At 40.6% G+C, this 18149-nt stretch overlaps 1 protein-coding gene across 1 annotated transcript in view; it reads right to left on the minus strand.

Annotated features, from left to right (window-relative positions):
• Positions 1 to 1041: 1041 nt before the first annotated feature.
• The window catches only part of ism2a (isthmin 2a), a gene marked incomplete at its 5' end in the record, with an annotated part of 32067 nt that continues 14959 nt past the window's right edge, over positions 1042 to 18149 (minus strand). The window contains 5 exons of the mRNA XM_020615696.1: positions 1042 to 1976; positions 4086 to 4154; positions 6349 to 6483; positions 10321 to 10621; positions 17977 to 18124. Of these exons, the coding sequence (XP_020471352.1) occupies positions 1459 to 1976; positions 4086 to 4154; positions 6349 to 6483; positions 10321 to 10621; positions 17977 to 18124 (1171 nt within the window). The remainder of the gene's footprint in view (positions 1977 to 4085; positions 4155 to 6348; positions 6484 to 10320; positions 10622 to 17976; positions 18125 to 18149) is intronic.

Below are 18149 nucleotides of genomic sequence, written 5' to 3' on the forward strand. Positions count from 1 at the left end.
TTAATAAAATAAAAGATTATTTCTGATGTCAGGCTACAGCCTGCCGTAATGTACTAGAAAATCATGTAATCGTTAACTACAGACACAACTTTTATTAAAATGTTGGGAAATGCATTAATTTGCTATCATGCTGACATTTAGATGAGATTGATCTACTTTTATTTTAGCAAGTTAAGCATATTAGCTTCGCTTAGCGTTTAGTCTAGGAGCAAGGTCTGTCACCTACCAGCACCTCTACAGCTAGCTGAGCACCCCTTATCTATATAAATGTGTGTATTACAACATTTATAATAGAAGCTGAAACCTTTCTGATATTAACAGATTGATATTAGTCTACAAACAAAGGGTAACGGTGTCTCAGTTGGCAGGGTAGGTCATCCAGTAACCACAATGCAGGTGGTCAAGACATTTTGGTCAGTGTTCACTCCATCAAAGGGCTGTTCCAGTGAGAAGACCTCCACAATGCACCTGGTAATGGCTGGCTGTGCACAAAACTGCGCTGTCTGTGGTCACCAAAATTGTAAAACATTGTTGGACAGGCCCCAATGCCTTGCGTCTGGCATTTAGACACAAGTTTAGCACTGCGTTCTGTTTCTGGAAAATAGAGGCCTGTGTGTTTTATCTCTCAAGTCAGGAATGTTTTAAAGTATCTGCATAATTAAAAAATAGAACCTGCAAGTTTCATTTTTGCTCACACACTCCTACATCCAAAATGACATAATCAAAAGGATGGTAAAGCCCAATCATGCATTCATTAGCTAGAACACCTATCCTACAAAGCAAGGCCATAGGTTTGGTCTCAACATTAGTAAGGACAATCCCCACCCCCCACCCCGAATTAGAGTCTCACGTGAGGCACTGAAGATGCACCTGTTCCCTCATCAGGTGTATAACTCCTCATTCTGCTAATATTTCTGCCAGATCATTTCTGAACATGAACATTAAGCATATAGACTATTAATTGTTCAATAGTTCATTTGATTTTATTTGCTGTTTAAGCAGTTTGACAAGAATCAACTAATCTCAGAGCATCCCAAAAGAGTAGCAGCTACATACAGGGCCAGGGATTAGCTGAAAATAAAAATACTTAAACACTGATTTTCATTGTCCTTCCAACATCAGTGTTATTTCATTTCTGAACAGTCTACATATAACAGTCTACTTTTGTAAAAAATATAAAAACACTTCACCAGTCTTTGTTGTCTATGTCTTCCAAACATATTTTCATCAAAAGTTATGTCCTATCTTAAACCAGTGTTATCCAAGCATCAGTTGATCTAGGAGGCTATGAGCTGTGCCAAAAATCTTCATGGTACCAAAGAAACTCTATGGTAATATTGCAGTTCACTTTTTCTGTGCTCATGCAGGATGAAGATGATACACAGGACAAATGGCAATTTAAATTAGCAACCACCATGTCATCCTTCCTTCTGGTTATGACTGCACACCCCCACAGTGTCAATACTCCCTGGCCTCTTTGAGTTCCATTTGAAACACTTGTTCAAGGGGGTTGTCTGCGCACTCTAGCCCGTTATTGGGTGGCCTTACCGAGTGAAACCGACTCCAGTCCCCTTTGCACAGGATCCAAGGCAATACGTCCACCTTGTAATGCAACTCCGGTGAAAACTCTGTACTAATTAAATTAGGTGCTCCTGCTCCTTTTCCACGTGTTATCAGTCTCATCTGATCATCGTAGCAGCAATGCTGCGCTGCCAATGTTGTGCTGTCATATGATAGCATTGAGCGAATGCAGAATCTGGCTGATGGTTTGTAGATGTCCAGACGTTCTTTGGGTCCACTCACATCCCTCCAGCGGTAAGTCTTGCGAAGTTTGCTGTCCTGGATGTTGACGGAACTGTAAACAGCCTCAGAGGGATAGGAGCAGGGACAGCTGGGGAGCTCCGTGAGCACTTGGTGCAGGTACTTCTGGAGGAAGTCATTCTTGCAGCTTAGCCACTTCTCACAGCTGTCTACATCTGTGTTGAAGGGGTGGGGGTTTGGAAGATTAGAAAAAGTAGGTATTTATAACAGAAAGTCTTAACAGTGTTCAGTTAGTTTTCTGCAGTGAAATGAGTTTTGGTTAATCCTACACAAACATCTAAAATGTAGCGCCCAGGTATATTTACATTTATATATACAGTACATGCAGCCAGTTATGCAATGCAAAGGTATCATGCAGTATTTCAATTTAGAATAGTTTAATATGGCCCTGCCTAGTTTAGCTTCTGAGTTATTTTTTGCAGCTCAATAGTTTCGGGAAGTATGTGGTCAAAAAGGGTGCTCAAGCAAATGCATAGGTTGCAACTAGATGTTCACTAAAAGGACTGTGATGGCTTGTGAACACCTGCACTTAAAGGATGGGAGTAGATAACATACACTAAAGGAACACCAGAAATTGATACTGTTGTACCCGGTACTTTTTACCATACTGACTCTGAGAGACAAGGCAGTCCAAGTAACTACAAAACAGTGCTTATTCCATGAACACAGGCAAAAATTAACATTACACGCTCAGGCATCTTGCACCTCCAAACTGCACGCAGGTAGCTGGAAGATGAAAACCCCTGAACCCAACAGGCCTGTACATTATATCTCTTCGGTTGGGCTAGCCCCATACTACACAGAAACGTCAACCGAGACGTCTCTGTTGCCAGCTTTGCAGCTGGTCATAGCAGTAGTCAAAACATGAAGCAAATCAATGTGTGTGTGTGTCTGTTGATTAAGTGGTGTGTAGCTAAAAACATTCTCACACGACTTCTAGTAACATGTCATGACTTAAACATAAGAACATATTATGGCTAAGGCTACAGTTATACACGTCATAATAATAATAATATTAAACACCCTGTCTGCTGACAGTCATCAACTCTTCTCTCTAGTTATCCTTGACCAGATGTACCCTGTAGAAACTCATAAGCATGCCTAAGCATTAACAGTCTAACTAGACATCCTATCTCCACTAAACATTTCTAATACATAAAGTATCTAACCAATATCTATCTGACTAAAAATACCTAACAATACAAAGACACCTTTATTTTGATGAGTAGAAAAACATTATATACATGTATCAGCACATCTTTGTCTTGGGCTTCATTCTACACCTTAAACAACTTTAAATTTAATGACTAGGAAAAGAGAGGGTAATAAGCAGAAACAATAAGCTTGAAAACATTTCATTTGTCCTCATTCGGGACCAAAGCCATGGTCACTCTCCTCAGTGAAAGCAGCTGCTAAAATGTGAACAGGCAGGGAAGAGCCTTGTTAGAAATGTGTGCCTTCAGGTTGGATAACTATCAGGAAATGGAGCCCAGTGTTAGTTCATACAGAGCACTGAGGTTAAACTTGCATAAGCTGACTGGCATCAGCTGTTACATTCGTGCTTCACCAGCTGTTTGACTTCCAGCTGACTCGTAACATTCAATCCAATAGTCATGCAAGTGCACTACAGCCAATATAACCTGACACTTCACACTATCACTCTGCTGATACAGCCATACCAAGAGTTCAATGTTTATAGCTTAAAGAAAGACAGGAGAAACAAGCAAAACCCATTCAATTCTGGCTGGATTGAGAAACTCACAGTCCAGATGAGTGCCCCAGAAAGAAAGAGAAGTCAAATTAAAAGATATGAACTTTCTGTAGTAGATGTAATGTTGAGAGGTAAAACGTCTGACACTGTATCATGTTCTCTGTTTCTGCAGTATCCTTTGTTATGTTTGCAGAATGAAAAGAACTATCATATTCTCTGGCCAGAGCTTAGCTGCAGGAGAGCAATAAAAGGTAAAGTAAAAAGCAATACAAACATTTATGAGAGGCTGTCTCAGCTTTTCATTATGTCTTTGACAGACTCAGTGAAGCAGATCCTGGCATGCTGTGAAGGGAGATTTCTAATATCAAAACCAGGCTCTCACAGTGTGAGTGACTGAGTATGTACCCCATCACCAAATGGAACACAGTGTTTCATATAGTGTATGGTTCAATACCAATACAAAACATGGAGTACAGCCTGTTGACTACTATGTGGATGCATGGATTAATATTTTATTCTACAAAATACATAAGTACACACACTCTATACATACTTATGTCCAGGGAGTCGGTGCTATTTGTCATCTGCATGGGTGTCAGCTCAGTCACTGCAATCACCATGTCTATGTGACAAAGGGACAAAGAAGGGACCAACTTGTCTTAAGGTGGTTTAATGAACATACATTCAAACATATTGGCATTTTACAGACATGGTAATAGACAAAATAGGAAAACTAAGTATAGAACTGTGTGTGTGGTTTAGTTACACTAATATGGGGTACTTGGGCTGTTATTGTGAGCCATTCAGTCCTTTATAAATGAAGTGAAAGTTGTATGTATATTCTCAGCAGAAGGTCAAGCACATTCCTGGTGGGTGTGGGTCTCCACCAGGGTTGCCTCTTGTCTCCAATATGGTTTGTGATTTTCATGGACAGGATCTCAAGATGCAGCCTGGGGGAGAGGTGTATCTGGTTTGGGGACATCAGAATTTCGTCTCTGCTTTTTGCAGCTGATGGAGCTCTGTTGGCTTTATCAGACGGTGGCCCCCAACTTGCACTGTGGCAGTTTTCAGCTGAGTGTGATGCAGCTGGGATGACAATCAACACCTCCAAGTATGAGGCCATGCTCCATTGTTGAAAAATGGCAATATCTTGGGGTCTTGCTCAGGAGTGAGGGTAAAATGGAGCTTGAGATGGACAGGCAGTCTGGGGCAGTGCCACCAGAAATACACGTATTGTACTGAACCACTGGTGACGAGGGAGCAGAGCTAGAAGGTAAAGCTCTCAATTTACCAGTCAATCAATATTCCAACCCTCACCTATGATTACGAGCTTTGGGTTGTGACTACAAGAATGAGACTGCGAATACAAGCAGCCAAATGGGTTCCCTCCATAGTGTGGCTGGATATCAGAGATAGGGTGTGGACTAGAGCTCAAAACTCGGAGAGAGCTATTGCTCCTTTATGTCAAAAGGACCCAGTTGAGGTGCTTTGGGCATCTGATTAGGATGCCTCCTGGGCACCTTCCATTGGAGGTCTTCCAGGTATGTTCAGCTAGTAGGAGGATCCATGGTAGACCCAGAATACACTAGAGACATTATATATCTCGCCTAGGCTGGGAAGACCTTGGGGTACCCCACAAGATCTTGGAAGGCACTGCTGAGGAGAAAGAGGTGTCTGGGCAGCCCTGCTGGACCTGCCTCTATAGAGATCTTTGTGAAAGCCAGATGAGTGGACTGTAAACAAAGCAGAGCCTACATGATGTTCTTGTGCATGCACACTTTACTCTTGCTTGTTTCAGAAGCTCTAAAATGTTCTCTTTGTTTGTAGCTTTGGGGTAACATTTTTAACAAATATGCAGTTCTGGTGTTTTGTAATATATAATTATGTCACCCAGCGCAGTGGTGTGTTTGACTGATGCAGTTTTAATTCTTTTTGAACAACAGGCCTTTGGCGCAGTTGAATAAACTAATCCAGGTTGGAAACAAATAGACTTTGACCATGAGTAGAGGCAAATCATTGTTTTAGTCTCTATATGAGGACTGTTGAAAATAGTTTGCTTTATTAGTTTGCTTTATTTGTTCCCAGTGTGGTTTATTTTGATTTTATTTGCTTTGTTTTAATGTATCCAAGGCTGACAAGGGTGATACAGGAAGAGGTGAGAAGGCTGACAGTGAGATGACCCCAGCAGTCTTAAAGCAGGCAAGAGAAAGAAAAAAACTTATCAGTCTATTGCTTGGACGGCTGCCCAGACAGAGCAAGGGCTGTTGAAAATACTGTTAATATAGAGAATGGCTGGCCATATTCTTAAAGATTAAGGTAAGTCTCCAGGAAATTAATGTAAGTCAGTGTAATGCCCCCTGAAGTGATGGAAACACAAAGTGTGCATTTGTGCACCAAGGGTGCAACAATTTTCCAGGATTTCGTTTTGCCTGCCAGTCAGTTCTAGTAGGGCTACACTTGTAATTAGTAATCTGTTTTATGCATAAACTACAAATTCTTCAGCCTTTGATGTTGTTGAGGCTGTCTTTAAATATAATAAAATCAATATGGCTTAAATAATGCTAATCAAAACTAACAAATGCTGGCTTTGTACTTACATCGTTGCTCTTCCCCTTTAAAAATGAAAATAAAAAACCAAACTAACTGTTCTTACAGACTGCACATCATTCAGTAACTTGGCAGCTCAATTAAAACTCTGAGGCAAAGTTTTATTCTACTTTTTCTATTAAAAAAACCTTCCCTAAAATGTGGTTAACAGCTTTTAAACATGTCAGAAATTTGCAGTCTTGCCACAATACAGAGTATCTGCTTCATACCAGCACAGCCCTCCAGGTCACATGTACGTGACTCAGTCGCAGTGCACGCGTAGCCACAGGAACGGGTGCGTTTCTGTGTCCCGTGTCCACAGGTGACACTGCAAGGAGCCCAGCTGCTCCACTTCTCCTCGTACTCTGCAAAGCATGGGAAAAAAAGATGGGCGACAGGGAGACAGCACAGAGGGGAGAATAGCAAACCTATGGAGTAACATATTAAGAGCGGGCTTTGAAGTTAGCCTTTTGAATACCTCACCCAGCTGGTGTATGTGTGTTATGTAATTAAGGAGTGGGTGAAAAGAGCCGGGTAAGGACAGTGTGAGACCTCTGAGACATGCTCCCCTGTATTTAAACAATGCTTGCAGGAGGGGAGAGAGAGGGGAGAACTTCAAAAGACCAAAGGGGTGGAGGGGGACAGCAGGAGTGAATGTTTTCTAGCAGTAAGAATAATGAGAACTGTTTGCAGAACTTTGCACTCAGCTTTTCAGAAGAGTACAGAATTTTAAAGGTAGCAAAGGTATTTTTGCAATGAAAATAAAATAAACTAATACAATTAAAATGAAACCCTTCTATCACTGAAGCTACTGTAAGCTTTCATTCCGGTTCTGACCTGATCTCTGCAGATCTCTCCATGCCAGCGTATTTAGCCCAGACACAAAGATCTGGTACTACTCCCCTCAAAGCCTGTTTTCCCACAGAAGTTAATGATGGACTGCCACCAAATGAATATTGCATACTTTTGGTCCTAGTCATAATTGCTAATGATCCGGAAGGAAAATAAGGCCAGCTGGTGTTTGTGTATGATAGTGAAAAGAGTCTGTCTGAGTGTGAGCACATGAAACTGTGTGCTTATGTTGGACAGTGGGATGCACACCAACACAAACAGTCTAAAGGACTGTGAAAAGCCTCACAGAGTGTCTGGCTTCACAACAGACAACATACTTAACTCCCGTACTGTAGTTCATCTCTTCAGTAGGCAGTGGGCTGAGGCCACATGTCAGCTTTAGTTTTAGAAAATAATGATTGCCATTGAAGGGGGATCCAGATTTTTAAAGTTCATAAGATTGTTTTATTTTTCATCAGATTCTGTTTATTGCCACTCAAAATTCTTGCAGATTTTTTCCCCAAATCATAGTGTAAATTTTGTCAAATTCACAGGCAAACAGTGCAGCTTACTATATCAGTTGGACACTAAGATACTGACGGAGGGATGATATTAACCCATTAGATTTACAGTAGCTATATTGAGCACAGCTGTTTGCCGCACATCTAAGGTAGCAGCAGTAGCAGCTTGGCCTTGCTAACCATTAATGTTATTGGAAAATGCTTGTTTGTTTGTTTGCACAGCATTGTGTTCAAAGGTATGGCAACATTTTAAAGGTAGCATTAGTTCTTACAAATAATGCTTGTTAGCTAGCATCATGCACCCTGCAGGTGACGTGAAGTCACAGTGGCATGCATCTATTTCTCATTACCTAGTTTTCTCAAATTTAAATTATTAATTTAACATTATTCACCTTACATGGAGTAGAAACAGCCTGTATTACTGCTAACTCTGTTGTTGGTCTCCACTAACTCCTGAAGGAAATACTATATCTGACTCTTAGCTGCTAAATGTTCCACTTGTTAACCGGCTAGTCTTCAGCTATGCCTGTCTGCTGTTGAGCGTGTACAGTGGGTTTATCAGAATGAAAATATCAGCTTGCTGCTAAATAAGAACAGTGAGAATGAACCAAAAAATATTGTTGTGGACCATAAAATAAAATCAATGAGTTGAAAGATGTTAAAGTGGTCTGTAGACTCTTGGGCTGGTAACGAATATTCCAAATTCTGGACAATAACCCTCAGTGCAATACCTGTAAATATAAATTGTACCGATTGTACTCTATTTTATTCCTATTTATCTCATTTCATAATGAGCATTCCTTTGTCTGTCCGCATTGTTTACTGCCTGTTTATACTGTTTATTTTGCATTGTTTGTTGCTTGTTAATACTGCTTATTGTGTCATACTAGCCTTATGTTTGTTTTACTGTTTACTTGCCACTTGCATGGGGATATGTACATGCACATTGAGAGCCGACGTACCAGAGTCAAATTCCTCGTGTGTTCGACACACCTGGCCAATAAAGCAGATTCTGATTCTAAAATTTGATTATATAATTGAATACTAAAAAGAAACAGACATTCAATTGTGAAAATTAATATTTGATTGTTAACAAAAGCGACCGCGGCTGACTGCCTTGCAAATTCTCACATGGGCCTGGGCTGCTACACTGAATGCACTGCACGACAGACAGGAATCACACACATTGTTACATGTAATGATGGCAGAGTTCACAACCCAGCATAGCTACAGAGAGTGATTTGCACTCCAAACAGCCTAACAAGCCTGGTTTGGAGATACCTTGGATTTTGGTCAGTAGGTGGCAAAATTGTGGAACCACGAGATAATGTAAGCTAGAGTTAGCCTACCATTCCACCACTAGCAACGTGATAGAACATTTCAGAAATACACACACAGATGAGCATGGTCTGGTGTCCGGCACGCCAGCCAAGCAGCCACTCATATTTTACACTGCCCACCATAAGCTTGCTGTCTGCAGCACAACAAATACAAGGTGTGTCAGAAAAGTTCCAGGACTGGGGTCACAAAAATTTATTACAAAAAAATGTATAGAAACTGCAAGTTTTCCCCTTTGAAGTAATCCCCTCGAGGCTAATGCACATTTCCATCCTGGTCCACTCCTCCATGCACTCCTGGAAGGATTCTCCCAGGATTCTCTGCAGCTCCATCATCACAGCCCTCTTGATGGCTTCCATGTCTGAAAAATGGGTCTCCTTGATGGCATCCTTGAGCTTGGGGAAAACCACAGAACCAGGTCGGGTGAGTAGGGAGGTTGCTTCAGCACAGAGATGTTCTTCTTGGCCAGGAACTGCTGGATGCTCAGGGCATTGTGAGCTGGCGTGTTGTCCTAATGAAACAGCCATGACTTGTCCTGCCACAAATCTCACCTCTTCTCACACACTGAACAAAGCAAATGCCGCGGGATTTCTGAGTTTTCTCCAGCCGACCGAAAACTTCAGGTTGATTCGTTGGTCTGTGCTCATTGCTTGACAATCTGAACTTAAGGAGCAGTTAACAAGAGCATCTGAAAAAGCACACAACGGCTGCAGAGAGCTGAGATTGCAGTTATACACACCCTGGATATTATGTCACATGATGACACAACCCGCTAATCCCTCCTCCACTCATAGCTCACACAGCACACTCAGTCCTGGAACTTTTCTGATGCATGATGAGTCCGATCAGTATAGATGAGAGTTCATGTCAAAGAAAATAGTCTCCCATGTCTATCGCAGCACAGCTTGCTAGGAGCATTGAATGTCAGTTTTAAATAACATAAACTCATTATTTTATTTGTTTATTTTTTAATGTGTCTGTATGTTGATCTTTAAAAAGATGTGTTAAAATAAATACATATTTAGTTTATCCTCCTATGAACAAGTAATTCAAACTTTGTGTAATGTTAGTGCTTTGTTTCTTCACTGTCAGCCTCGTCACTTGACACTGTACTGCTGCAATGTTTCTGGAGAGCCAGGACTCGTTAATCTCATAATCTATAAGGATAAGGATAATCACCTTTATTGGCCAAGTATGTTAAACACAAGGAATTTGTTTCCAGTACAAAACCGAGGCAGCCATCTGCAGCATCAACTCAGCCAATGGCTCTAACCATCGGGGGCGTTCAGTGTCTTGCCCAAGGACACTTCGACGTGGACTGCAGGCACCAAGATTCAAACCTTCAACTTTCCAGTTGGGAAACAACTGCTCTATCCACCGCTCCACTGTCGCCTCCCCTCCCATCTGTATTGTTTAAGACAATATGTTGCATACTGTCCAGCCTAATATTGTGTGAATATACAGTATTGTGTGTAACGTGGCTCTGTTTTGGTTTTAAGAGCACATTCCTACCATAGCTATCCTTGGTATCCCGGTCTTTGTTCCAGTGTTCTCCCCAGTCTGCACCTACTCCACTGAGGACAGGTTCCTCCACATCATAGTTATAGTCCTCAGACTGTTCCTCCAATCTTAGTCTTCCCAACCTGTTCTCCGCCTGCTCAGGATACTCCCAGAACAACGGCCAGAACAGTTTCTTGTGGTTGTTGGCCCACTCTGAGGATGACAGAGACCAGTCATTACGTTGTCCTTCCTTGGCCAGATCCATCTCCACCTCTGTCTCAGTCTGGGTGTTGTCGACCACCTCGATGGTCACCTGCAAAAAGCATACTCAATGAACTGTTTGTACAGTATCCTATATAGATGAAAAAAATAACGCAAATGATTTTTGGACAATGTCATATAGGCCTATAATAACTCAATAACTTGCTTCAGTGGCTTAAAGTTAAATGCAACAACCTGCCAACAGCAACATTATTTAGCACAACTGTTTCTCTCATTTTATCAATTAGTTGCCATAAAAGACCCAACTCACATTGTCAAACAGGCTCACTCAGTTATACTAGAAAATAATCAGTGCATAAACAAAAGTATAAAAAAATGTGGTGATTCTATCACTCTCATTCTTTTCTATGCCAGAGGCACATGACTTTTGAGAAACTGTTAACAAAAGCCCTTTTTCTACCCCGTGGTACTTAGCTGTAGCTACAGTACTCGTATTCTCAGTGCTTGTAATAGAATCAGATTTTGCAGAAGGGGGATGATAAATTCCAATAACCAGCAGCCTATCACAATTATCACTTTTTCCTAAAGAGACATTTATGGGTAAAAAGTCAGAAGCTTTTGCTGTAGACACAGAATTAACAAGAGTAACAGGAAAACATTTTTTGACAAAAATTGCCACACCTCCCCCTCTAGTATACCTGCCACAGCAAAATACATTGAATTCTTCAATTGCAATGGAATTATCATCTATCTTATCAGTCAGCCACATCTCTGAAAGCACAACAATATCAGAATTTGTTTGTTGAACCCACACTTTGTTATAGTCCATCTTTGATTGTAGGTTGCATACATTCATATGTATAACACCAAGGCCCTTACATTGAGTAAAGCTATGCATGTCCAATTCAATGTTCTCATCTAACAGCAAGTGAACCACTTTTCTGATCCCATCCTGTCTATTAGATCATAGCCACCAGGCCAGACCTTGATTACATTAAAAACTCAGACCTGCAATCAGGTTGATGGCTCAAACATTTAAACTCACTCACTATGACAGGAATTTTAAAAACAGGCTCATCATAGCAAAGGTTCAGACTTGTCAAACATCAACTTCCCCATGACTTCATTATGGGCTGTTTTAATAACAAAAGAAGAACATGTTTAACTTTACTGCATCAGTGTTTCCCATACACTGACTTATTTGAGGAACAATATCAACATTGACCGTCACATATTGATTTAAAATATGCAAGTTAAATTCTGTTACAATGTAGCGCCATGTATACTGCATGTGTTTGCTCAGTCCCTCTATGCAACACTCTATTTCTCTCTCTCACACACACACAAACACATAACAACCATGACAACAGACCATCTGTGAACAGCTCCTACTCTCTCTGTTTGTTTTCATAACACAATGATGTCAATCACTGAGATCCAGCTCTTCAAATATGTTATTAGAGATATAGTAAGGCTAGCTAAGCTAATGTTAGAATGCAGCCGTTGTCGAGGTCAGCACACTGTATATAGCATGGTTGTATATGAACTGCTCTGCAAGTGCATACAGTTAATGCTAGGTCATACATTCTGATACTGAATGATTGCCCCCTCAGACCAGATATCAAAAAACACATGTGGGAAAGCTGATCAGAATCAGCTTTATTGGCCAGGTGTGTCAGACACACAAGGAATTTGACTCTGGTACATCAGCTCTCAATGCAAATGCTCTTATACTTGTATAGCGCTTTTCTATGCATTGCAGCACATTCAAAGCGCTTTCACACTACTTCCACATTCGCACTCACACATTCACACACCAGTGTTCACCAGGAGCAACTGGGGGTTCAGTGTCTTGCTGAAGGACACTTTGACACGTTGACTGGACAAGCTGGGAATCAAACCGCTAATCCTCTAATTAGGAAACGACCCACTCTACCTCCTGAGTCACAGCCGCCCCCGTGCATGTACATATCCCCATGCAAGGGGCAAGTAAACAGTAAACCAACATAAGGCTAGTATAACAAAATAAGCAGTATTAACAAGCAACAAACTGTGCAAACAGTGCAAAATAAACAGGCAGTAAAAAGACCAGTGTGATTAGCGATCCAGTTTATCCATTTTGAATATTTAATGGTGCTGCTGAAGCAGCAAGAGAGGGTCAGGGAGAGATGGCTGAAGAGAGCAATGAAGGAGGAGGGCAGCAGCCAACATGGTGCTGCTGTGGGAGAGCTAGTGTTCCAACTACCTACTACTGCTGCCGCAAGAAGGATTAGACTCTGTGGAAACACTGCTGTATTATATAGGCCTCTGTCACCATATATTTTACCCTCTTCAACAGTTATTAGAAAGAAGCAGCAATTACTAGTATGAACAAATGAAGAACAAATGACTAGTGTCATCACATGTAAACATCCGAGTTCATCGGTTGCAAGATTGGCACATAGTAACTATGGATTTCCAAAGGAGGTGATACCAAAAATATTACCAGGTTGCAGTTACTATCCCCAAAATTTGACTGATGGAAAAGCAAATAAGTCAACTAGACTCGAGTCAAGTTGAGCCAATACCGGGCAGTGGAATAGGGGGTTATATCGAAAAGTCTGACCTTAATCTAATTAACATCACTTGCATTAATTAATAATTGTTAATATTACTACTCCTATCATCTGTCAAATTTCTACAGCATGGGGAGTTGTTCGTTCAAAATGACCACATTATTATAGGTTATTTGCAGCTAAAACTAAAACCCACTAAAACTCATTGGGTTTGTTCTCTTTTGTTTTCTATGTGTAAAGTTTATTTGACAGAGAAATCCCAAAGAGTTTATCAGCACAAGTTCTGCATTATTTCCAGTTAATTTTTTGTATGGTAAAACTGTTTACTATGACATTATTTTTGTGAAGCCTGTGAGTCTGTGAAAAAGCCACAGTGGCAACAGTAAACAGTCTAGCCAAGATAGCAGCAGTAGTATCTGATTGCTTGGTCTGATTAGAATTATATCAGTAGTGAGTGTTCCTGTTTGATTACAACCTTTTCCAGAGAAGAGAGAAGATGCTCTACTGACCATTTAATAGCAAAGATGTGAAGTTAGTATTAGATTAGGTAAAGCTGCATCAATTGATTCCTGACCACTGAGGAGCTTATCAGCTTGGTGATTATGGAATGTCTGCATTCTAAATATCTCACTAGATTAAAGGTATAACTTAAATAACAAGTGGTGATATACAACAGTGTTGACATGTCAGTACAAGCTCTCAGACACGATGAAGGGAGTGATGTCACTGCTGCAGTCTGTTTATTTGAAGATCAGATTAAAAGATTTCTCTCCTTTTATGAAAGAAGGCTATTGTGCAGCAGAGGAAGGGACTGAGAGAAATGGATAAAACCCGGAACCTTCTTGCTGTGAGGCAACAGCACTAACCACCGTGACACCCAGAATTTGGAGTCACACTAATATTAAATAGTCTGAAAGTCATTTGAGAAATTGATAATTCACTAATGGTGATTTGCTTCAGTATGCAGCTCAGTAACTTTTGAAGATGGTAAATGGTCTTTCATAGTGCTTTTCTAGACATTGATGTGCACTTAAAGCACTTTACATCGTTTACACCAACATATGCACACACCAGTGACATCACCAGGAGCAACTAGAGGTTCAACATGTGGACAGGAGAAGCTGGGAACCACCGACCCTATGGTTAGGGAACAACATGCTCTACCTCCTGAGCCACAGGCATCCCAAGATGCATCAAATTTGTTGACCCTCTACTGAATCAGCTACAATCAGCAACAACAACAAACTTGAAAACTGATTCAGTTCAAGCGATTAATCATACATTTTCACTTTTATTCTGTGTGTTTTTTCTTGTGAGACTGATAAACTTAGGCATAATTCAGCATGTTTATCTGTGCTCAGTCTTATAGCGAGATGCGATAGTCAGTACTGCTTCACAGTATATCTAATAGGGAGGTGAGAACTTAGCACAAAGACTGAAAGAAGACACTATTGTTCACCAAGAATTTGTTCCAGCATATAAATGGATATATAAACAAACAAGATAACAGCATGTTAATTAATGGACTTACAGTATTGCAGATTTACAGTATTAGTGAGGTGTTGGCACATATAACAGAGCCAGGCTAACTGGTTTGCTCTGCTTGCGGTATTTATGCTGAGCTAAGCTAACCACATCTCGACTAAGCTCTGTATGGAACAGACCAGTATGAGGCTGATATTAATCTTCTCACATTACTCTTGGAAACAAAGCAAATACATGTATTTCCAGAATGGTGAACTGTTCCTTTAAAGTAATTCATTGTCAAAACACATTAAGCAAAAGGTCTTACACAAAATATGGGAAAAGTACTAAGGTAAAGTAAGCTCCATTGGTTTCACAGAAGTCATTGCATCAAAAACAGTGCAGGTGTTTTTGAATTATTCGGTACTGGCTACGTCTGAATAGTGTTTGTTTGGTCCCATAATACAGTCTTATGCAAAAGTTTAGGCACCCCTTGATAAATAACAGATTTTGGTGATTTTTTATTTGAACAGATGTTAACACGGTTTCTCTTGGAAATGGAAAAAATGCACAATATTTTCAGCAAACAGTGATGCATAGTTACTTCTTATGCCATAAATTGAACAAAAATAAAAAATAAAAACATTATTATGGCATGGTGCAAAAGTTTGGGCACCCTAAGAGTTCCAGAGTCTCAAAGTCTCTCACAAGGTTTCAGACCTTAATCAGCTCGGTAGATCTGATGCACAGCAACAGCTGTCATTGGTAAATGCCAATTTCAAAGCTGTACAAATACCTTGACTCTTCAAACCTTGTGCACACACTTGCGGACACCCAGCAACCATGGGTTCCTCTAAGCAGCTGTGTAAGACCCTGAAAATGAAAGTTATTGATGCCCACAATGCAGGAGAAGGCTACAAGAAGATAGCAAAGCGTTGTCAGCTTGCAGTTTCCACAGTAAGAAATGTAATTAAGAGATGGCAGATCAGGGGAACTGTGGAGGTCAAGATGAGATCTGGAAGACCAAGAAAACTCTCGGACAGAACTGCTCGTATGCTGGTCAGAAAGACAAATCAAAACCCCCATTTGACTGCAAAAAACCTGCAGGAAGATTTAGCAGACTCAGGAGTGGTGGTGCACCGTTCCACTGTGCAGCGATGCTTGCACAGACAAGGCCTTCATGGAAGAGTCAGCAGAAGAAAACCGTTTGACTCATTTGGACCATCTGTCTGAACTTTACAAATAAACTTGTATTTTGTTTCACTCTTGGCTTTAATTGGTCTTGACTGAATTGTTTAGGATATGCATTCACCACCAAGTTTGTCCCTATGTGTCAGCCCTGTAATACTGGTGACCTGTCCAGGGTGTAACCTGCCTCCTAAAGTAACTGGGGACACTGGGTGAGTTGTATTCATTGATACCAGCATTTTTAAACTCTGTGTATTTAAATTCACCTGTTTTTATGCTATCAAATAAAGGATGTACAGTAGTAATTGTCCATTCTAATTTTAACTGTGGCAGTGTGGAGAAGGTAACACGTATGGTACACCTTACTGTATGTAAATAAAACATACACTTGGCATTAAAGTGGATAATGAAATATAAAAAATATCCAAAAACTAAGACGGTAAACCTTGCTAAGGAAGATAACAAGCACTGAGGAAGTTTGCATCTTGACCTCAGTATTCCTAATATCCTGTCACCTCTCTTCTGTCCTCTTTCAAATAAATACAAAAATTACTGTCCCAAATAAGATAAATCACTTCATAATACACGCCAACATGACTACCCACTTCCTGTTTATATGTATAGCTAAACTAAAAATGATATAGTGAATATCATCTTATTTAGCAATGCTCTAATTCATACTTTTCATGTTTTTCATGCCCACAAATTTGCTATAGATATTTACAGTATATGACCAAGATGATGAATCCTAATAAATTTGGTGATCTTCCTTTACATCCAGCTCCATTATTGGACCAACATTTGTATTTGTCCAGTACTTTGCTTTATGACTACATGCCTGCAAAACTACAGGCATTCCCATGTGCCTCAGCTAAACTTTTTTTTTAGAGCTAATTAACAAATGTTAGCATCATAAGACACTAAATTAAGGAGGTGAGCATGGGAAACATTATAGCTGCCACACAGTGTATGGCTGTAGACTCTTAGTTCTTCTTGTAACTTATCAACATATAATTCAATAGCAGAATAAAGTTAGCTGATGTTTCATATCTGGATAAGTGACCATCTCATGGAATTCCTGCCCCAGTCCACTGCATTACTGCATTTAACTTTTTTGTTTGTTTGTGTGTGTGTTTAAAACCACTGCACAAGCCATGCTTCTTTGACTTTTATTCATACAGCAACTTCACCAGGACTTGGCTTCACAAACCTTCTTTCGCTTTTTATATTTGACTCTCATATGTTTAATATTTCCACTTTCCCATAGTTTTCTTTTATGTCTGAAACCCTGTGGTCATTCATGGATGAACTGGAGCACTCCACTGTTATAGGTCCTGCTTATGGTAACTTAAGATGCTCTCTTGACTCAAACCATCTGTACAGAGAGATGGAATGTATGGAGGGAGAGAAAAATACTTGATGTGGAAGAGAGAAAAAGAGGAAAGGATGGAGGACTCAGTCATACTCCTGCCTCCACTGGCTGGTTTCTTAATCTAGAAGGCTTCAGTGCACCTACAGACAAGTGAAAAATGAAAGGACAAACCAACATGAAGTATCTCAGTAAGGTGTTGGACCACCACGTGCCACCAGAACAGCTTCAGTGCATCTTAGTCTCTGAGCTCTACTGGAGGGATGAACATCATTCTTCCGAATGATATTCCCTCGTGGTGTTTTGGCAATGGTGGTAGAGATGTCACTCCAAAATCTCCCATAGGTGTTCAACTGGGTTGACTATGAAGGCCATAGCATATGATTCACATTTTCAGACTCATCAAACCATTCATTTCCTTAAATTTCTCACCTATCTGTACTTCACATAATGCAATGGCTGCTTCCCAAGGCTCTTATATGATCTTTCCTACATCCTCCTATGGACTGAGGATGATCCAAGTCTCTTATATCAGTTCTGAGCAGCAAGCATCAAGGCAGCTGCTGGAGGAGCCATCAGAGAGGATACACAAGACCATATTTTGCAGAAATTTTTTATGAACCATCACCCTCCTTTATTAGATATTAGTTGGTGACTGGATGCTTCAGATGACGGACTGGAGGAAACTAGGCTTTATGTTGTTAATAATGTGTTTCCTTGGGTCCTCCCTCCGCTCATGCTTTCTTAGCTTTTTGTCATTGGGTGGGCCTAAGACGCAAGGAAACAATGCAGATGAGGGAAATTACCATGCTTATAAGAGATTTAGGAAGCAGCCAGTGAGTTCAGAAAATATTGACTGACACTCCCAACCTGGATGTTAGGGTGCTGTGAGCCCATGTTTGCAGTGGCCAGCTCTGGGAAGTTCCTCAGGTCCAGGATAAAAGACTCAGGATCCTCCTCAGGTTCAGGAGGGGGGAGAACACCCTTGTGACGGCGTTGGGACCAGTGGTGTCTGGACCTGGGGGAAGACAGACCAGAGGGCA

This window comes from Monopterus albus, unplaced genomic scaffold, assembly GCF_001952655.1.
Source record: "Monopterus albus unplaced genomic scaffold, M_albus_1.0 scaffold169.1, whole genome shotgun sequence".
In the NCBI taxonomy this organism is placed as follows: Eukaryota; Metazoa; Chordata; class Actinopteri; order Synbranchiformes; family Synbranchidae; genus Monopterus; species Monopterus albus.